This window comes from Neolamprologus brichardi, chromosome 14, assembly GCF_056152115.1.
Source record: "Neolamprologus brichardi isolate AB-2024 chromosome 14, ASM5615211v1, whole genome shotgun sequence".
In the NCBI taxonomy this organism is placed as follows: domain Eukaryota; kingdom Metazoa; phylum Chordata; class Actinopteri; order Cichliformes; family Cichlidae; genus Neolamprologus; species Neolamprologus brichardi.
This window is the reverse complement of record NC_142117.1, coordinates 10,237,642-10,260,134: the sequence shown is the minus strand read 5'-3', so window position 1 is coordinate 10,260,134 and position 22,493 is coordinate 10,237,642. Positions and strand designations below refer to the sequence as shown.

At 41.7% G+C, this 22,493-nt stretch overlaps 1 protein-coding gene across 2 annotated transcripts in view; it reads right to left on the bottom strand.

Annotated features, from left to right (window-relative positions):
• Window positions 1-769: 769 nt before the first annotated feature.
• dpf1 (double PHD fingers 1) overlaps window positions 770-22,493 on the bottom strand; it is a 54,917-nt gene continuing 33,193 nt past the window's right edge. The window contains exons 9-12 of one of the 2 annotated variants that reach the window (XM_087850788.1): window positions 13,879-13,998; window positions 7,947-8,059; window positions 7,237-7,318; window positions 770-6,353 (exon numbers count right to left, since the gene is read on the bottom strand). In XM_087850788.1, the coding sequence (XP_087706914.1) occupies window positions 6,283-6,353; window positions 7,237-7,318; window positions 7,947-8,059; window positions 13,879-13,998 (386 nt within the window). In that variant the 3' untranslated portion in view covers window positions 770-6,282. Of the gene's footprint in view, window positions 6,354-7,108; window positions 7,319-7,946; window positions 8,060-13,878; window positions 13,999-22,493 lie in introns of those variants that run through there. The other variant, XM_087850787.1, reaches the window with a different exon arrangement.

Below are 22,493 nucleotides of genomic sequence, written 5' to 3'. Positions count from 1 at the left end.
AAAATACCTATATCCCCCCAGCCCCCTCTCACCAAAACCCCCCAAGGAATCGAGTATGCACCAGTTTTTTGGTTTTCTGTGTTCTGGTAGGAAGCAAAAAATGGAACTGTTGATCGGCTTGACTTCACCCCGCTGCTGTTGCTCAGCCAGGTCTGGCCAACACTGCAGCTATGATGAATGTCTCATCTCCAGGAATACATCACAAATAGCAAAACTGTACCTGCCCTGAATAGCAAAGTGTATTTTCTTCTGCAGTGTTGCTGGAAAACAATTGTGGACAACGGGGCTCCTTTGTCCCCATTCCCAGGTTTTCCAGAATCCGCTATTCATTCCAAACAATGGCATCCCTTAATTTCTTTTTATCTTCAAAAGCATTTTTACAGCTTTTTGAAACACATGAAAAGGCACCTTATTTTTTTTTTTTAAAAAGAGACACGTGTTTTCTAGCTAAAACTATGCAATTACATTCTCTTCTGAAGACTGAAAAAGGAAAGGAAGAAATAGGAGCGGGAGAAAAAATGGTCGACATTGGCCTCAGCTTCAAGCCCATAAGTCTGTGCATGTGAGAGAAGAAGTCTGTGGACTAGTCCTCCCCACCTAAGGAAAAAAAAGACAGACTTGTAAGCTGCCCTAGTTGGCAGCAATACAGACGAGCAGACAGACAGACTGACTACTGTCCAAGAACACACAAATATTCAGCGATTTACACCACAGGAACTGGAGCAAATAATGCAAACACACACACGGCACACACAAAAGGTACAGCTCATTTTTCAATCTCATCTTTTTAATGGAAAAAAATGAGTCAAGGGAAGAGAGAAAAAACTGGGTAAATTGAGAAAGCCGAATGAATTCACAGAAAATGACTGACAGCAGTGATGACAGCAATGCGGTCACGGTCCACATTTCAAAGCATTCCCAGGTACCAGACGGAAGAGGAGGAGAAGAAAGAGAGGGAGGAAAAGAGGAGGGCGGTTAAAAAAATGTCCAAGAAGATTGCATCTTCCTCTCGAGGTAAAAAATACAAATTAAAAACTTGTCTTTATCCAGTGTTGTTTACAACAGACAGTCACATTGGAAAACAAAAAATGCAAAGATTGAAAATGAAAAGTGCACCCGCACTCACACGCATACATACTTACAATTAGTTTCTTATTTTTGGGAAAAGAAAAGCAAAAACAAATAAAACAACAAAAAAAAGTGCAAGCAAGATCACAGAACAACAATTTACAACAGAGGCCTAGAGTGGCCCAAAGGCTCAACCCTCTGACTGAGCCACCCCAACAGCCTGAAATGATGGCGGAAGGGGGAGATGGGGGTAATGGCATCAACTTGAGACCTGGAGGTTCCTGGTGTGGCTTTGTTGGACCCCACATCCCCACCCTTACCACCACCATCGCTTTGCTTCATCCATTTGTACAGAGAGAAGGCTCAAGTTTCATTAAACTTTCCAAAGACCCAACATGGCTTCCCCGCCCTCCCCAGATAGTACAATCAAAGTTAGTTTGACTCCACCATGCTTCTCCTTTTAAGTGCCAGGAAAGCTCCAAATATAAAGGCTTTTCAGTCACAATGACATCATCATTATCATCCAAATCCCAAACATTTCCATTATATTTAATCTAACAATCACCATTAAATATTTCCACTTCATCATCAAACTATTTCCACACAGACATGCTTCAAGTCTAGGTGTTAGCTCTGATTTGTAAATGGAAATAAACATTTCTTTTTATTGGTTGCTAGTGGTTTTGTCGGCAAATGTAACACTAATTTAACACACCATAAAGTCATACAGTATAATCCGAGTGCCTTGCGTGAAATGTGTACACTCAAGTGCACTTTAGTTGTAATCTGTACTCAACATTACAATCCTCAAGCAGTGTTGTGCCATGCAACTGGTTCCACTGAGAAGGAAATGTCTGCAGAATAATAAATAACACACTATTTTGGTTCGATTTGCTTCTTTCTTTTTTTTTTCTTCACTGACCTTCTGTGGATATACGCATACGCTCATACACACACATGTACTCACATATATAGAAACACGCACTCACACACAGAGGCATAAACGCACTTGGAGAGCAAATGTAGCCACACTGTGCAAAATGTAAAATTATTTTTTTTTAAAGGTACAGAAACAAGCAAACAAACAGGAACTGAACATAAGTTAAAGGTTTTTGTCGTCGTTATTTAAAAATGCATTACCGACTTTATCAAAATATGAGGCATTCATGCAAAGTTGAATTGAATTGAGGGGGTAGTACAGTATTTGCACCTACTGCCCGTCTGCATCGGATGGCAAACACGAGTACAGTTCAGATACATTCTAGCGAGCCATCTGATCCTGTAAATTTCCTTTCAGAGACATGATGCAGCATTAAAATGAGACGTTCATTCAAGCCGAAGCCGGCCGAGTCTGAGCCGTTTCATACTCTTACCTGTACACAAAAATATGAAACACTGTGTAAAATGGCAATTTGTTGCCCTTAATTCAATCCCCATATTTACAGCTATTGTCTCCAAACTCAAACCTCACATCCGCACTAATAAATCATTTAGAAATGTCCCCATAAATCAGCACTCGTACTTCACCTGTCTTCTAAAAATGCTTGTTAAGTTGCCTTGAGAAACCCAGTTAAACTGGTTGAGGACACTATAACGGGTCATTTCAATAAGAGAAAAATAAAAGTTATCTTTTCAGTGAAAGCCCATGAAGATGCATGCTGGCTGACCATTTAAACCCACGTTTCTCCAACACTTACACCAGATTCTTTAGCGCAGACTAGCAGTGTTAGCCTAACTTCTACAACAACATATTTTGCTTGTCAACCCCAAAAAACAGAAAAAGAAACAAATCAGATGGGTTCACAGAGGCTGCCATATGTCATTTGAATGTATACATGTTAACAAATGTCCAATACAGTTTAATTTATTTATATTTTGGTGACACTGTCTCTCTTTTAGACAGGTTCGATCTTGAAAGAGCAACCTGATTGAGTATTGCTTTATGCTAGCAACACAGAGCTTAGCATATCCTCTAATGTAAAATCAATGACCCCTTAACATTATTCTGTGGTGATAATTGTGCTGATAATGGCAAAGACTGTGAGAGAATTAAGTACTCACATAAAATCTATTTATGCGTAGCTAAAGGTGGCATACAGTTTTATAAAGACAACACCTCTTAAGGGGTGTAGTCTGTAATCAGGATTGCAACTATTATTTATTACAAATGTTTACTTATCTGATAAAAGAGAAGTTAGAGTGATGGGAACAATGACTGTAGAAACGTTTTCTGTAGTCATTGGATGGGACAGTTAGCTTAATCTCAAGACTGGGGAAACTACGGGGGCCCTGAGAGGTCAAATAAACTGCAACTTAAGAAAACACCAGAAACCAAAACCTGTAAAGGACTCCACAAAGAGACAGACGCTTAAATGAAGCTAAGGATTCATCTGTGTTAAGTTTCATTCAGGAGAAAAAGACACAAGATTTGTTTTAATTGTGTGACTTACCAAATACTGTAGATACACACAAAAAATACTTGTGTTTCGTTTCATTATATCTTGTTTTGGTTTTTTTTAGTTTTTTTCTTTTTTTCCCCTTTTAACTCTGTATTCTATTTAACCTTTGTTGTATTTTTTGAAAAACACTTTCAAAATATTGAAATATATTTTGAAAAAGGGTGAAGTGCCCACTCCGGGTCACGGACGAGACCCTGCCCCAAGTGGAGGAGTTTAAGTATTTCGGGGTCTTGTTCACGAGTGATGGGAGAAGGGAGCAGGAGATCGACAGATGGATTGGTGCAGCAGCCGCAGTGATGCGGACGCTGTACCGGTCTGTTGTGGTGAAGAGAGAGCTGAGTGTAAAAGCGAAGCTCTCAATTTACCGTACGATCTACGTCCCTACCCTCACCTATGGTCACGAGCTGTGGGTAGTGACCGAAAGAACGAGATCACAAATACAAGGCCCCTCCCTTAGAGATACAGTGAGAAGTTCGGCCATTTGGGAGGGGCTCGGATTAGAGCCGCTGCTCCTCCACATCGAAAGGAGCCAGTTGAGGTGGTTCGGGCATCCGACATGGATGCCCCCTGGGCGCCTCCTGGGTAAGGTTTTCCGGCCATGTCCCACCAGGAGGAGGCCCCGGGGCAGACCCAGGACACGCTGGAGAGATTATATCTCTCGGCTGGCCTGGGAACGCTTTGGTGTTCCCCCGGATAAGCTGGAGGAGGTGGCTGGGGAGAGGGAGGTCTGGGCTTCTCTGCTTGGGCTGCTGCCCCCGCGACCCGAGCCCGGATAAGCGGAAGAAAATGGATGGATGTATTTTTCTATTTCTATTGTGTTTTATTCATCATCAGTTTTGTTTTGTGTGCTATTACAGAATTTTAGTATTTGTTGGTGTTATTTTTCTTAGCTACAGTGCATTTGACCTCTCAGGGCCACTGTAAGAAACAGTTTTCCTGGCTGTATGTCTGTGTAGGGTTTCACTCAACCAGGTCATGTTAGTCTAAGACCCTTGAATCAAGGGTGGCTGGACTTCTTTACATTTTTTGAAGATGTTTCACCTCTCATCCTGGCTACCAGCACCTCTAATGCTTATGGATTAACGTGTAATATAAAACAAAAGGTTGTAAATGATAAAAATGATGATCTTCAGTGTGGGTTGTGTGCCATACTATTCATTTTTTCCATACTTTCCAGAGTCACTTCAAGATGCACTCTGGCATATAAGCCACGGTGAAATGATGAAACAATTCCTTTAACACTTTCTTTTTGTCTTCACTCTGTCAGAATACCTGGACGAGAAAATGCCGACTTTCCTTGCATCCACTTGACCTCTGCTACTCAGATCCTCGCACAGATCTGGCCTAGCTTGGAAATGGCTACAATTATTGTAGTTTTCAAATAAAGTCCCACAAACAGACATGCACACACACACATACACACTCACACACACCCAGTTTGGCCAAAAGAGTTCATATTACAAACACATTATTGCGAATTAAGTGTGCTTTCTCTTCAATTTCAATTACAAGTTTTGAAAAAACAACTGAAACAACAACATGCGAATGAAAAAGAAATTTTAAAAAAAGGAATTATTAAAAAATACGTTTTTTTGGCCTCCGCATAGGCCAGACAAAGATCTGCATTGTCCACACATTGATCCTACATTCTTAACACACAGATAATACACACCAAGCACCAGGAGCGTTTTAGTCTCGCATTGGCTTCACAGTCATTGTTTCATCGAGGGAAAGGGCGAACAAAGGTCAGGTAAAGGATTTGTGAGGGACGCTAAGCCTAAATTGTATTTTTTAAATACATCGTTTGATCAGAGATAGTTGATTAAGAGAAAAATCCTTCTCTCCTTTAATCAGAGGATCACATCCGCACACTAAAAACCACCGGTGTCAATCCCAAAATGCATCATTAATTTTGTGGAAAAACCCCATGCAACGAGAGAGGACAGGGTGAGGTCAAAGATGGTCTGAGTTCCTGACCAGAGACTCCGACGTGTCCGGCGAGGGTGAGGTTTTATGAGCGCGTAGATGGAGAATCAGTCGAAATTCTGTACAATTCACTCTGCCTTTAAAAAACTGCATGGAGCAGGAAACCCTGCAGACAAATAATGGAGCAGAGTTCAGTGTCTCAGCTCTGCCGTGCACGGTATAGGACAGAGGGAGTAAATGAAATTTTGATTGGGTGTATATTTCACAGTTGACTAACACTGAAACATACTGCTCCATGGTTATCCAGGGTCTTCAATGCCCTGTCCTCTGCCTAACACCTATCCATCTTATTAATTCTCGCTCACTACTTGACTGAGTTGCAGCTGAAGATCATTAGGGCTCATCCGAGGGCCCTTATGAGGGTTCCTGTGGAGTAGTATGCCTCAGAAGTGCCCTTGGCAGGCTGAAGTGTGTGTCTTGCTAGCAAACTTATTGCCAGCTGATGAATTCCTCTGTTGAGACAGAGCAAGAATGAAGGGAGGGGGGGTTCAGGTCAAGCACAACAGGGAATTCGAGTGACCAAAATAAATAAATAAACGGGGCGGAGGTTGGCTCGCCACTGGAAAGACGTTTCGGGAATATGCATCGCCGTGGTTGCTGTGTGCTCAGTCGTGTCAAAGGTCACGGGGACAGAACGTAGAGAGAGTAGCGGCGAGCAGATCAGAAGAGGAGAGGGGGGGGTAGCCTCTGAGGCACAGTGAGGGGGGTTACGGAGAAGTGGTTTTGGGAGAGGATGAAGGGCCAAGAGGAAGAGGCGCAGCTCAGCAGATTAAGTGAGGGTGATGTAGGCTGAGGCCTTCTCCTTCAGTTGTCTTAGACACAGATGACAGCTCCAGCTCCCTGTACAACACACACACACACAGATTGGGAGTTCAATCACTGCTATTGTAAAGCCTTGTGGATTAATCCCTCATTTCACACAGAGCGTTAAGTAACACTGTAAATTAAAGCTCCGTGTTTAAACACCACACGCTGTGCCTGTGGTTTGTGGGTGCAGAGGATCTGACAAGTAGTTTGGTTTGGATTCCGGCTCAGGATTTGTGACATTAATTAAACATAAAGTCGAGACAGATGCTGAAATGTTCTCCTCAACCTTAACGCTTCAAAGTGAACCCAGACTAAAGGTGGTACACAAATATAAGTTTATCATCGACGCGTGTGCGGAGACCCGAAATAAACTGACTGCTGCTGAATTTTAAAAAATGTTTTCCTGTAAATCGAAAGCATCGCATGTGTGGGCAGAGCTTGACACTGTTAGTGCGTGTTGAACACGAGTGGCACCGCTACTGTATGTTCAGCCAAGTGACACTTTTGCCATGGAAACAGATTATCTTTCTACTACTCATTTCCATGACAACGCCATCAAACATTTTGAGGCAGCCATCTTATGTGGCAAATGACAGTTTGATTTAAGCAGAAGTACCTTCTCCATTTCTGTAATCGCAGCCACGGTATTTTAGACCGCCGTATTCAGATTAAAACATTCATTCAAAAAAAAAAAGAAAAAACAGAAATGAGTCCTGAGGGTCATATTCTTTAAAACTGCCTTAAAAATCAGCACGACTGCTCTGACTGCAGGTTTCACTCTCCTCATCCTACCTACGGCACAGATAGTTCCACGTCTCTGTAATGATAAAAATGTTCTCGTGGTTGTGGAAAGTTGTGAAGTCTGATAAAAATGAGGATGCGGCACATTGTGTAGCTTTGCGGTGTGCATGCGTACCCTCTGGCGGCTCAGACATCGGAGGGCTCAGACAGTACATGTGATAGCCTCTGTCACAATCGTCACAGAACAACAGCTGGTCCTGCAAAAGAAGAGAATTAGTGTCGTTAATCACACGTGCGCACGGTCTTGAAATCAAAGCCGAGGACTGCAGCGGCAAAACATAGTGTGTGTAGTGCTTTAACAATGATTTTGTATTTATATAATCAAGCGACTGGGGTGTGATGAATATGTCCCTGGTTGTTTTTTTTTCATTTCATATTCATAACTTCAACCTTTGTTGTGGCAGGCGGTAAAAAGCTCAACAGGATCAACAACTCTTTTTCTTTGTTGTATTTACACTAGATGCTTTAACCAGCAATTTGAGTCCTGCATTGCAGTCTGTGTACATTTAAGCACCTTCAAAAAAAATCTGCACTTCTGGAAGGGTTTTCAGTCAAATTTGTTTGATCCCAGTAAATTGTGGGCAGCACTATAACACCATCCTTCAGTCTTCATGCACTCAAGTATTTGAGCCAGACATCGGCCTCGGATGACTACAAAAATAAATATCAGCAGTATTCACTTATACCTGCTCTGCCTAAGTTTTTCTGGTATTGTGTATGAACTGTACATGTGTGTGTGTGTGTGTGTGTGTGTGTGTGTGTGTGTGTGTGTGTGTGCAGCCACATGTGCTTAGATTTAACGTGTAGTAGAAAGTAAGAGCCTACGTCGTTCTCAGAGGTGCCACACAGGCTGCAGGACTTGCACTCGATGCACTGCCAGCGATAAGTCCTCACCGCAGCTGTCATGTTCACTGTGAACTGCAGACAGGACGGGTGGCCTGGGTGCACACACACAAACACACAAACACACACACACACGCGCGCACAGGCACACAGGCACACAGACACGCGTTCACTATTTCTGTCTGTATTTTGAGGACAGTCATCCAGCTGTTTCTTCCAACTGTAAATTCATTTGCTTCATTCAGGTGATCTGTTTGAGGAGAACTTAGCAGGTATTTTGCAAGCGACTGAATGCTTGCTTGGTTGCCGCTCCCCCCTGCTTATTTATGAAGAATGTAAAATACGGTCTTGATAATAACCACAATTATTGGCATGTGAATTAATCCATATAGTTGCTTTAACTTGGTCTTAGACATAGACTGTATATAAAAGATGGGCAGAGCTTTTGGGTCTGAAAAATGAAGCTAGAAGTGCCTTAAACCTGCATTCTTTCTAACTGTAAGCAAGAAGAAGGTCAACTCCATAGAAGTCTATGAGAAAATGAGCCGACTTCTCAGTTGATTTTGACCACATGATCTTCTCAGCCACTAATTTCAAGTCTTCATCAGTACTGTTTAGAGTAAACTTGTTGATAAACCTTCAGGTTTTCAGTTATACTCCTTGCTTGTTCCAAGTGTGGTTGTCCTAAAACACTTATATAAATGCAGTTTTTCAGAAAGTACAATTTAGTTCAAGTAGTTTAGTTTAGTTTCTGTGTTTTTTAACTAGCCACAGCTAACAATGTCTTGGCGCTTTATGGATGCACCTTGCTAACCAAGATTGCCAGCTAGCCTTAGATGATCAGCTCTTTGTGTTGGTAAGATTATCAGGATATTCCCAGTGGATACATTCAGCATTTATATAGAACCCGCTGCCCTATTTAATAAAATGACAGGGAAGTAATAACAGTTGTCATAAACTGAAGTCCACATTTCAGTCTTTTGGAAAACAAACTATCTCTTCTTTTCTGCAGTTATTTGAATTTTTCCTGATATTTACTGTTACATGATTATGACAATATAAATGTTATGTCATCCACACTTTCTGATCTTCCAGTTATGAAGGACCATACCAGTGTCTTGCATGCACTAGCCCAATCACTACAAATCACATAAATCTTTTTTTCTCTCTTTTTTATTTTTCAAACATAAATGTGAGAAGAAAAAAATATGTAGTACATGCAGTCAAATTATAAGTACACATTCTGCACCACTGCACCATCTGCTTTTATACAGATAACCGGAATGTACAAACACATCTCACACCAAAAAAAAAATGAACCTTATAATAAAAAAACAAAAATACAAGCACATTAAAACAAATACGTTCTCTACTCTCTCCACTAAAATAAACGCTCCTTGCTATTCACAGTCAAAATACATGCTAGGAGGGGGGTCGTTCTCTTGTCAAATCAGATTCTTCGTATCAAAGGAAAGAGGAAACAGACAATCATTATAATATCACACTTGGATGATGTACAAAAAGCTAGTGTTGAAGGCAGAACATAATATTCTAAACACTTTTGTGTTTTCTTGCCAGACAAGAAGGTCACATTGAGATGACATTTCATTGGTTCCATTCATATTTCAGTGCCAGCAAAATATCTGCATGAACCGCAGAGCAGAGTGTTGTGATCAGCAGAAATGACCACATTAAATTTGTAGAATAAGAGCTTCAGTTATACACAACATTGTCTCTCATAATGCACATCAACTTATAATTTCCACGCCTTTATACAAAAGTTTCCTCTATTTCTGGTTATGGACGTCAGCAAAAACCTTTTACCAACCATATTTGTTGCTCATTATAACCCATGAAGAATCAGTTTCTTTAAAAAATCCAATCATTATTAGGTTTTGTTGTTTTAATGAATACATTTGAATTGCATGAATGCAGTTAGCCCTGATTTGTAAGTTGGGATAAAAATGTGATTAGGAATGAGAAACTGTCTTGAGAACAATTTACATTACAGCCACCATTTCCCAAAACACATCATGTTGCTTAAGTTGTTTGCTTTCAATGTATTTTCTGGTTTCCAGAGAGCCACCCTTTTCCATCAATTTGCATACAGTGTTCGACTTCCAGTGACTTATAATCATGAGATATTACATCAAAGAGAAAGGCAATAATCTGCTATTATTTAACCACAGTTAGTTTTGGCTAGTGATGCTGTTGTTTTCTCATTGCATCATTGTTTACCATCATTATAAGAGGTAATGTGCTCTTTTCACAGCTAACCTTGTGGTCAGAAGCATGAATGTGATGGTTATTTAGGTCTTTTAATGGTTTCTTTGATGTGTTTGTTTTCTAGGGTGGAATGATTGCACAGCATACATCTTTGTTGACTTGCACAAATTTGAATTTATTTTGGATTTTCTCCAATCCACATGGGGTCAAAATTATACATACACTCAATTAAATCTTTTAATAAGTGCTGCTAAAGGTTCTACGCTCTTTTAACTTGACAAGGCCCATTATCTTATTAACTCAATAGTCATCATGATTGTCTACAACTGGTAGTTTCTCTTCACCAGCATAAGACGAATTTGTCTGACAGCACTCACTGTGAATACTCAGATACTTAATACTCAGAACAAAGGGAAAATCAAAGGAACTCATTGAAGAGTTAAGAAGGAAAACTGTTGTTTTAGATAGCTTGGAAAGGTGTCTTGGAGCTATTTCTAAACAGCTGAAGGCTCCAGGATCATCAGTTCAAACAACTGTATGCAAGTACAAGTTATTTGGATGTGTCATCGCTTTGCTAAATTCTGGAAGAAGACTCAAACTGTCACCATCAGATGAGAGGAAACTGATTACGATGTTCAGGAACAACCTATGAACACCAAGGCTCAGCCCTAACATATGAACTAGAAACTGCTGGAACACCAGTTTCATGGTCCACAGTGAAACAAGTTTTACATCACCATGGACTCAAAATGCACCAAGCAAGATGCCCCTGCTACAAAACCTAAGAACACTATACCAGTTGTTGGGCATGATAGTGGCACCATCATGCTCTGGGGCTGCTAGTACCTACTCGAATCGACTCACCACGCATCACCACGACTCGACTCGGATCAACTGTTTTTTTATTACAATCCAATAATACCTAACGTGCATGGTTGTTGTCATAGCAACGTGTCAGCGCATCCCGCTTTGACACCTTTCGTTGCAGCAACACAAATGCTACAACAAAGGGTGGACGTCAAGGCAACAATATACCTGCTGCTCAGTCTGTGGCTTTTCGTCAGACTCGGGGATCATGGCGTTGTTTTTTGTAGCCATTTCCCTCATTGCCAGGTTTTAAAAATGGCGTTTTTCATTTCCGTGAACGAGTCATCAAGTGATGCTACTGACCAGCCAATCAGTGGCATGCAGACTAGAGATGGACCGATCCGATATTACGTATCGGTATCGGTCCGATACTGACGTAAATTACTGGATCGGATATCGGCGAGAAATAAAAAATGTAATCCGATCCATTAAATATCAAAAAAGCCCCTCACAAAACTTGCGACACGGCGTAACTCGTAGCACTGTGGCACGTGGCAGCAGTATGCATCACGTGATAGAGCGGCTGTGAGTATTTGTAGCCTCGCTACCAATCCAGCATTTCATCTCCGAGGAAGTTATCCCAGAGAGAAGTAAAGCAAATGTGTAAGTTCATCTGAATGTTTGTAAAGCATTCCCGCGTTAAGCTTAACAACCGACATATGGAGCGACTGCCTCTTCTCTCTCCCTCCGTCTTCAATACTACTTCAATCATGAAACTGCTTAATGATCAGCTGATTGGCTTTTCTGTCGCGAGTCCGTCTCTCTTCTTAGTTTTTGGCCCACTTCGCGACAGAAAGAGGAAACCAGCGGCTGAACAACAGCAGCACGTTTAAGCTTGATAAGCTGTTGTTAGAATTTATTTAATATTACTTTCTACACCAGGATCCTTTTCTACGTAGCTGACGGCTGGTAACTGTGCAGGGGCAGATCTAGCAAAGTTTAGCCAGGGGGTCCGATAGGGCATTAACAGGGAAAAAGGGGGCACAAAGACATACTTTTCTTTCTTATTCTCATTTAAAATATCTAGCTTTTAATTATTTAATTATCTGAATCTTACACCCAAAGTTTTAATCTGATGTAAAATATATAGAAGTCCATTACTGTATATAGTAACTATTAAGTCTAATATACCCTAGTAAGCTATAGTACTTTTTCCTTTGGGAAGGTACCATCTGTGCAGTCTGCAATTCTGTTGAAGAAAGATGTTGAATCTATTTAATTATTCTTCAAAAATAATTCTGTGCATTTTTTTTTCCACACTGCATCAAATTAAAGTTGATTACGTCAATTAAGCATCATGAGGTGGAGGGTGGTTTCCTATTTTTTTTTTTTTGCTGGGAGTTTGCAACCCTATTAGTTAGGTTGCTTACTCTTTAAAATACCAGAATAGGAAGGATGGAGTAGGTTTACGTTTATTAGATTGATCAGTATTGCTGAACTATGAAATATTTTGGGTGCAGTGTATTTTTTGCATACAGGTATAACAGAATAGCTGTAGTGGTTTTTTTTTACTTGAGTATGAACTTATACATAAAGCAGCAAGATATTAAAAAAACAGTTTTATTGATTAAAAAACACACTATATCGGATTCATATCGGTATCGGCAGATATCCAAATTTATGATATCGGTATCGGACATGAAAAAGTGGTATCGTGCCATCTCTAATGCAGACTGATGACATTAGATTTTAGTACCTGCTCAGATCGCTTGGAACCCCGGCCAAGTGGGTACTAAAAAAGTACCAGCTCCTATGGCCTAATGAAAAACCCTGAAAACCTGGGCAAACCGTGTCAAGTCGATAAGTAGATACTGATGGAAAAGGGGCTTTAAATTGATTAGTGTGGGTGTATTTATATATTTGAGCCTCTACCTATACTGTTGACCCTGTGTGGATTAGAGAAAATCCCAAAAACAATACAAGTTGTGCAACCAGCTCTTGTTTTTTAAAAACGTGTGCTGTATAATCATTCCCTGGAAAAAGCACGGTTCAAAGAAATCATGACATTCATGCTCATGATGAACATATGAAAACTTCTGATCTCTTTGAGTTTTGCAAGTAACTCTTTAAAAGAAAAGCCATCAGCTCACTGACAATCATGTTGTGATGATACCAGTATTAATGTTGTGTTCTTTGGTATTGTGACCACTTTAGTGTCTGGGCAACCACTACTTTAAGGTTTCAGTGTGGTTACTTTCCCTTAGCTATATCCAAGTCTGTGCAAACTGATTTTTAGGTAGTGTAATTAAAGATAATCACTTGCAGTTTGAAACACTGAATCAAATGGCTAGTAAGGACTCTAGTTTTACTGTACATCATTTGTATTACATGGGCTAAAACAAAAAACACTGGTATGGTCCATTTTAAGCATTAATGAAAAGAATCAAAACTTTATTTTACTTAAAATGGGCCTATTGTGCTTTTTTGTTACTTTCTGTCATATAAAGTTATCCCTTTTATGGTCATTTGAAGCACAGAAGCCCCACCCACCCCGTGATTAAAAAGTCTCTTAATAAGATGCAGCCAATCAGAAGAAAGTTCCCTTAAAGAGTTGGTGCCCTTAAAAGGGAGGGGAGTTGAAGTGGAGTGTATCAAACTATGAATGAACTTGGTCAGTACCGAGGTTCAGTATACGACAAGTAATGATTATTTTGAACTGCCAATCGTGCAAAGCTACAAAGTTCAAGAATAAAAATCTGGAAATTAGCAAAATAGGGCCACATTAAGTAGTAAACATGAAATCTTAAGCCAAGAAATTCAATGTATTAAAACTGTGCCTTAACAGCCATTCTGCCAATCATCCCCTTCAGTGGTGCCCTACCTGAGCGTCCACAGTCCGCACAGGAAATAAGGTCTTCAGGACAGCCAGTCTTCTTTGAGCCTCCGAGGCAAAAGTCGCAGTAGCCGTTGGCAATGACTGAGCCATCCGCTGCTTTCTTGGCTGAGAGAAGAAAAAGAAAAAGGGGGTAAGAAAAACTTTCTGCCAACTGGACTCCTGGGGAAAAGAGGATGAAGAGCAAGAGTGTAAATTCATAAGTCAGTGTTATGAAATGTTGCCTCGGGGTGAAGAGGCTGTATCAGTCTCTCGACAGTGAGACAGATTGAAGAGGGAAAACCTATAAAAGTCATATCAGATGAACAAAGCAGCCATCACTGAGGTGTGCTGGGAAGCATGGCCAATGGAGTATTACAGAATACGAGTGATTAGAGATAAAATGATGAGATAACAAAGCAAAAGAAAGTAGATGTGTAACTAAGTCCTGGTCACCACTCATTATTATATATTTACTTTGGTAAAATAAGCACCAACGCAGGTCTGCTCTGGAGCCTGGGACTCTCCAAACACTGGCTCACCCAGGGAGGGTGGGACCGAACAGAAGGGAACGTCCGCTGGGAGCCCCTGGGGTCTAGCAAATATTTTCAGGAGTGGAGGAGGAGGGAGAGCAGAGGGAGACAGAAAGAGAGAGACCGTGTGTTCCCGTGCATGTTTGCGTGTGCTTGTGGATGTGTGCGCGTGTCTGTGCATGTGTTGGGGGCTGCCGGGACAGACCTGCCATCATGCTGAGCACGGAGAGGCAAGTGCTCCATGTGAAGCCGTTTCATAATAATTATTAACAAAGAGAAATTCCCCCTGCTTGCCTGAGTGCTGTGTATATACTGTAAGTATCACTGTATGTGTGTGTGTATGATCCACGCGTACCCCTTATCTCTCTGTCTGACTGTTGGTCTTCCTGCCTGTCTGTCTCCTGCCTGTCTCACTACTGTTGATTGCATAATCACTTTAATGGAAGCAATCACATAACCACTGCAGACTATTTGTATGTGTGCTTTCGTCTCAAAGATGTAATGCAGTGGACGGGTCCTTCACAGTGAGTCACCAGGCTGGTGCACTGGTGAATATACAATAGAGTGGTTTATACAGGTACACACTCACACACATACAAGCCCAAGTGGAAAACCATTCATCCCGCAGGAAAAAAAAAGCACTATAAGCAATACTGTGGTTGTGCTCTTATGAGAGATCATTAATCCATCCATTTATAAGGGTGGAGTCTTGCTAGGCCGGAAAGGGGAGGAGAGGGTGAATTTGATGGAATTTGATGTTGGAAAGGGGAAGGTGGAGTGAGAGGAAGAGATTGGGTTTCTACTCGAAAGGGTACGTCTTTAATCCCCAGTGAGAAATAAAAAAGGAAAAAAAAGTCCTGATCAAGATGAGAGACTGGCAAACATAAAGACAGACACATGGGAGAGGAAAGAAATAATGCACTGTGTCTGCTACAGCAAAACCATAAGCAGTAGGCTCTATATCATGAGATCAGTGTAGTACTGTGCACCGTAACTCCGAGCCTGGTTATGCACTTTCATACTCTATATTGTAGAATCATGAATACTACCATCTATATTGGGTTATCGACTATCAACGGAGATAGCAATGACAGTAGATTTACTGTATGTGTAAAACAGTGTCTATCTAGTCCCCTAGTATTTCAATATAAATGGCTGCAACCTCATATTTCTCAATAATCTCTTCTGCCAGTGGTGATATAATGAGATCTGCTGGTGTCAGCTTTTTCAAATGATGATAGTTTAATTGAAGAAAAAAAAATTACCTACACATCATCAGGCTGGTGTGCTGGCAAAGGTTAGACAGATATGTCCTGCCCTATTTTTCCCCCTTAATTAAAAATCATCAGCCAGCCAGTGTGGTCTTTTTTGTGGATCCAATTAATGAAATGAAACGCCAACAAATCATAATCACCAATATATTCTTCTGTTTTTTTCTTACTATAATATTGACCAAGCTGCAGTTAAATAGTGGTAAAATTACATTTTATTCAAAATTAAATAAATATTAAAAAAAATACAGTTCTTACATTTTCAAGTACATTACAGCAAGTCTAGCGGTGGGGGCAGTTATCTTGGCTTAATATTACCATCAGAAACCTATCATGTCTGTGTGCTAGCATGTTAGCATAATGTTTTAGTGCTTTTGTAGCTATTAATAATTCATCAATCATCATAAAATTCCCACCATGTCATTATACTTGCTGCTTACTGTAAACTGCTGGCTGTCTGTTACATAGGAAATAAATCTGAAAACAGCACAGGCATACGAAAATCCCCGTTTTAGCTATGCATGCCGGCATGCTAATATTTGCCACTTGCACAGCTGAGGCTAGCACTATCCTTGATCGCTGCTGATGACCAAAGGTATTTCATTCAGAAAAATTATCAGGGACAGACATCCCATTCAAAGGATCCTAAATTCATATATTGGAGATAAAGTATCTGAATTTCAGGAGCGGGACCACGCCTCCAGTTCTACAAGCTGTTCGTTCTCGTTCACGTGCCCCACCCTCCCTCTCCTTTTCAGTTCTTCACTTCTATTTAGTACATGGGGAACTGCCAGGCCTGAGAGCTACCGCCAGTCCCCTTCGTGGCCTTCCCCAAACTGCAAATCAATCCATGTATAAGCCTCACCTTATCTACTAAAATGCTGTCAAACCTAAAATGAAGACATGGGCCCAGCGAGTAAATATGCATTTAATACATATAACATACATATAATGAAAATCACAGCAAGAGCAAAGATGGTGGTAAAATTTCCCTTGCTTGGGAAAAAAGCTTTAGAAAGCCTTTTATCGAACAAACACGGCAAACTTTTTTAGTGGATCAGAACTGACTGGAGATTCTTAAAATGTAATTTTTATGTCCAAAACAAATAGACAGTACTTCACAATAATTGTCCAAATAGCTCCCAGGGGTATTCAGAATAGCAGCAGAGTGGTGAGGCTTGCTTCAGCTCATCTAAATGTTTGTACAAGTGTTTTCAACTCACAGATGTATAGTGATAAGTCATTGTCCTGCTATGTTTCAAATCCATCCATCCATTCATTTTCTTCCACTTATCCAGTTCGAGGTGGCTGGAGTCTGTCCCAGCTGCCGCAGAATAATAGACAGGTGCACCCTGGACAGGTTGCCAGTCTGTCGTAGGACTAACAGAGAGAGACAACCATTCCCACTCACGTTCACATCAATGGGTAATTTTAAATGAATAAATAACTCCACTAACTGCAAGTCTTTGCCCAGAGAGAACCCACACAAACACGGGGTGAACATGCAAACTCCACACAGAAAGGCTACAACCAAATGGTGGACATTCTTGATTCCCGTGAGACAACAGTGCTAGCCACCGCACCACGGTGCTACAAATTCACTGTAAATAAAAATGTCAAGCTTATGGTAAGACTGGAGGAAAAGTTAGAGGGTGTTAGCACCATACTTACAGAGACCTTCCAGCCTGAACCAATGCGCTGGACCAATTAACTCAAGCTGCCACACGCTAGCGTCGATCCTGGGCCACATGTGCAAACCGTGTGACGATTTGTTGCTCCATCAAAATGAAGCACAGGACACAGTCGATCAAGAGCGCAATGATCCTGGATGAGGATGCTGCAGCTATTTAAGTGTATTTACTTCTAAAGAAACCAGTGCAGCCAGATGTTTACTGCAGGAGGATGTATAAAGCTGTAGAGACATATGCGGCTCGCAGGCCTGCAGCCAATGCAAACATGTTTTTGTCTTCTTGTTCTGGTCAAATAAATTGCTTTTATCTTCACTCCTTTTATTTGGGCTCACCGCTGCTGACTGGACCTCACAATTCCTGGCGGGATAAACTAGACAGACACACATGTGGATACACACACATGAATGAAACACATTCAAACTGTATTTCATCTGTGTCTCTGTAGTTGGGTGTGCACGTGCAGATCTTTGTTTGCCTTTGTATTTCTGCATGTGTGTGTGTGTGTGTGTGTGTGTGCTAGGAGGCCCCTGAGAGTGAATCAGCAGGTCCTGATGCATGTGAGTAAGTCGGGGCTGCCCGCTGGCCTGCCTGCGTAGACGAAAAAACTCATCAATGATTAAACGCCTGTGGCCATGTTTCAGAAGCTGCCTGCAACCACAGACACGCCATTGCCGGCAAATGGTGGGAGGGAAGGAGGGAGAGAATGGCGATAGAGAGAGCGAGACAATAAAGAGGGCTGAGCTAATGAGCAAAAATAAAAGAGATATATACCAAAGACTGAAAAGACTGGCAATCATCAGGTACCTTTCCTTCTCCTTCTCTTCCTCCTCCAGAACCCCTCAGTGCGGTTGGCTCTTCCCCACCTGTCTCCTTTTTTCCCTTCACCTCCATCTCCAAAATTTTAACCTGCCTCAACCACCCTTTCCTTTCCTTTCTTTCTTACCTGCATATCTCATTCCTATACCTGACTGTCCTTTCCCTCGCTCACTCCCTCCCACCCTCCCCTCCCCTCCTCTTCCAATTACCAGGAGGAGTATGAGCAGAACCGCACACTTCACAGCTTTCAAGTGTTGGAGAAAGATCCTCCTGGGAATTATCCAGCAAGAGATGAATCCTCAAATGCTCCTCACCCCCACCTCCTCTCCCCTGCTACAATACCTACCCTTCCCCATTCTTCCCCATCCCTGTGCTTATAATTTCTCTCTCCCACCCCGTCTCGTTTTCTCTCTCCTTTCCTCCTTCACGCTGCTCCTCGGTAACCTTGTGTTTTTTCGCCCTCCAAGCAACCTCACGCCGTTGTGTCTGCACAGCTGAGGTGTGTCACATTACTTTTTGCAGACTAACTGTATTCGCTCAGTTATTTTTTGTCATGTTTGCTTTTTTAAAATTATTGTTATTACTACATTTATTAATGGTTTCATGAAACTGGGGATTTCTCACAAAAAAAGAGGAGAAGGTGTTATTTTAAAGTTGCTTTTTCATGTTTTGCTTCCTCACCAGAGCGTGCATTACCAAGAAAAGCAGCATCTTTTTGGATGCACATCACTGCCCATTGAAAAAACAAGCTAAAAATGTTATTTAGTCATAAAAGATATTGTTTTCACCTTTGTGGTAATGTATTACTCAGATAATCTGAGCCTTTTGATTTGACTACTTAAAGAAGAAAGAGAAAATCCAAATATTTGGACTTTCATAGAGCAATAAATGTTAGTAACAAAGAGAATACATTTCAATAAATCATTTTGTTGCTGCTGTTTATTGCAGTCACATGCAATGGAAATAGTATAAAGAAATCTATGCTCTTTAACTCCTTATTTAAAGATCATATGGATGGTGGAAGGAAATAAAAAATACAAAGGCGCCATGAAGAAATCATGACTTCTGTGTCTGTGAGCGCTGCTCAAATTAACCCTGAATTCTTCTCCCAAGCATTGCTCTTTTTCTCTCTTACTTACACCTCCAGCGTCTCTTCCTCCTCCTTCACCCCTCTTTCCCACTTCCCTCCAACGCTAACATGAAACCAGCGCTTCAGCCTGACTGACTGGTTGATAATCTCCTCCTTTGGCTGACCACAGTGGAAGCCTCATTAATTTAGCGCTTTCATCCGAAAGGGAATTACCCTGGCCTCCCCACACACAAGATAACAGGCCTACCTGTTGACTTTTCGCACTCTCTTTTCCACCTCACTTTTTCCTTTAAATTTTCTCAGAATTTCACTCCTTTTTCCTTCCTCTTTGTTTTTTTATTCAGCACATTCAAGCATTGTATTGGCATGACATCTGCTCGAACTGACTGAATTTAATATGATGTTTCATCTTCTTCTGTCCTACCCCCGTTATGTGCAGATACACAAAAAGGTAAGCTCGGCCATTGAGAAAGAAATGCGCGTTTCCATGGATACCACTGTCACAAAAATACAAAACTTGATTAATCAAGGTTGAGGTTTAGACGGGAATTAACAAGTGATCTCTGAATGCTCTCATCCCAGCGTCTGTCTGGTCTCTACGATCACCGAAGGCAGCAAACGCCCCTGTAGGGCAGGTGCAGATGGGAAGAAGACATGAGGATCAAGTACAAAGGTGAGGGAAGAGAGGAGCAGGGGAGGATTTCGAGAACAGATGAGGCAAAAAGAAAGAGAAAAGAGGATGAGAAGGAGGAGGAGGAAGCACAAAGGAGAGAGGAGGAATGGAGGTAAAATAGAAAAAAGGAGAAGTGTCTCCTGTTGTATCGGAGCAGCGGCGTGTGAAAACACACACTCTGCACTCCTGTCGCCTCGCTGCTTAATGAGGAGAGCTTCTCGGGAGAAGCGCGTGCACGCACATACACAACGCGGGAAAAGACACCCGCGACCGCACGCATACAGTAGAGCGCACGCGCGCGCACACCGAGATTTACAACCAAGCCTTTTTAATAATAACTTTTGCCGTCCAGTTTCAGTCCCATCCCCCTCTTGCTCTCTTTAATGTGATGAATGAGAGTCCCTGTAACCCCTTGCAGCCACACACACAGACGCGCACACACATGCAATTACAATCTGAGATATTGTACAGTTTTACCATGAAACAAAGGGAAAAGAAACAAGCAACATATAGGGCACAAATCACGTCAGACTACATTCACATAGATGCAAAATCCCAAATGCTCAAGGAGACATTTTCAGAGGTTTTTTTATGCAGACAACGAGGCAGAGATGCAGTCAGATGGAAACCGTCAGTCACAGATGAAAAGTCACTAGCTTCCTTCCTCTCTCGCTCTCTCTCGCTCTCTCTCCATCTTCCTACTTTCCCTCCTTCTTCCATCCTCTCCCCCTGTCTTCCTCCTTGCACTTTCATGCGTTCTCATTATTGCTGCTGCTCCCTCTGCCTCTGATTCGATCTCTTCACTCTGCTTCATTGTGCTTCTTCTTCTTCTGTTTTTTTTTGTTTCCCTCTTCCTTATTTGGCCTCTCTATTTTTCCCCTCTCTGCTTTACTCTCAAAGAGGAAATTGGAACTCTTTCCTGCAATCCATCTGTTGTCACACTGGTGCCTGCACCGGTGCCATCATGCTCTGTTCTTATTCTGTTTTCTCCCCCCATTTTTTTTTTGTTGCTTTTTTGCACCCCACCCTTATACACATACAACCACACATACACAAGCACCACTTTTACTCATGTCCAGTCAGCAGGTTGCGTAACTCCCAATGCATTGTGGGACTGGATGCATGCATTTCTGTGTGTGTGCAATGTGAGCGTGTGCTCTCAGAGATGACATTGCAAAGTAAAGAGGACAGAGACAGTTTTGGTGCATAATAAAACTTGATCTATGGCTGCTTTGTAATCACACTGACCCACAGGAACAAAGATACACACACACAGGCACACAGGCACACGTACACACAAACGTACAATCCGTCAGGCTCTGCAGTATTCTGATATGTGCACATTTAGCAAATAGACACACACAGACGCACACTACCACCCCATAAATCATGCATGTAAAGAAATCACACACAAACGCGCACACGCAGGAAATGCCGATGCGTGCAAAACTTTGTGCACACACACACACGTACGCTCTTACAAAGAATCGCTCCGTGGCTTGTGTCCCTGTCCGCAAAGAGTTAAAATGCAAATTATTAATCCTATTTTGTTCCAGGGACAGAGCCAGCTGGGAATGTGACTGTGAAATCCTGTTTGAATTGGGCCCTACTTCACATGGTCCACTATGTTAGCCCTGCGCTCTCACACGGAAATGTCAAAAATGACCAACCGGGGGTAAAAAAAGAAAAGAAAAAAGAAAAAAAAAGAATAGATATGCATATAAAAGCAAAAATTTGACAAAAAAAAGTAGAGCACAGATTGTATTTTGTTGTGCCACCGCAACACTGAAATTAAGAGTGTGAGTTTCTGTAAGTGGTGACATTATCTTTGCATTTAATGCTGCTTGTGCTAACTTCTAATTGGAATTTTATTCTGCACAAACAAGAGCTGCAAGTGGCTTCATTACTGTACGTGGGGGCTAGGCAGCTTCCCAGTAGTTTAGACCAAGTGCAAAAAGTTTGCATCCCTCAAACCTTTTACTTCTCGCTCTTTCCAATGTTTGCATTGTTCCGTCAATAATTTACAAGCGTGACGTGGCGCTCAAGTTTTACGGCTGCGGTAAATCCATTCACCGACAGAAAACTAGACAGCAGGAGATGGATGGAGGGTGAGCGTGGATTTGGCACGGTGGTACGGGAGGGGTTGTGGTGTGGTAGTGTGGGAGGCTTATCCAAACATGGCCAAGACAACTGAGGGACCACAGAACAACCATCCAGCAAGCCACAACACCACATCTTAAGACAGAATACCAAATGAAGAAGACTCCAATATTACCCTGCCTTCACCACTCCAACTGTCTGGGGGGATCTATATGATGAATCATGAAGAGGGGTTTTTTTTCTTCGTCTTCTTTTTCTCTCAGTCTGTTTAACTCTCTGCTTCTCGCTCTGCTTCTCTCTTTGTCTGTTGTCTCTCTCCCATTCTTTATGTTATTTTTAATGAACTCTGCACCTCCTCCTGCTCCTTCTCCCTCCACTTCAACTTCTTCCACCCTGCCTTCTTTCATTCTCTCTCACCCTCTCCCTCCTTCCATCCTTTTTCTTCTTCTC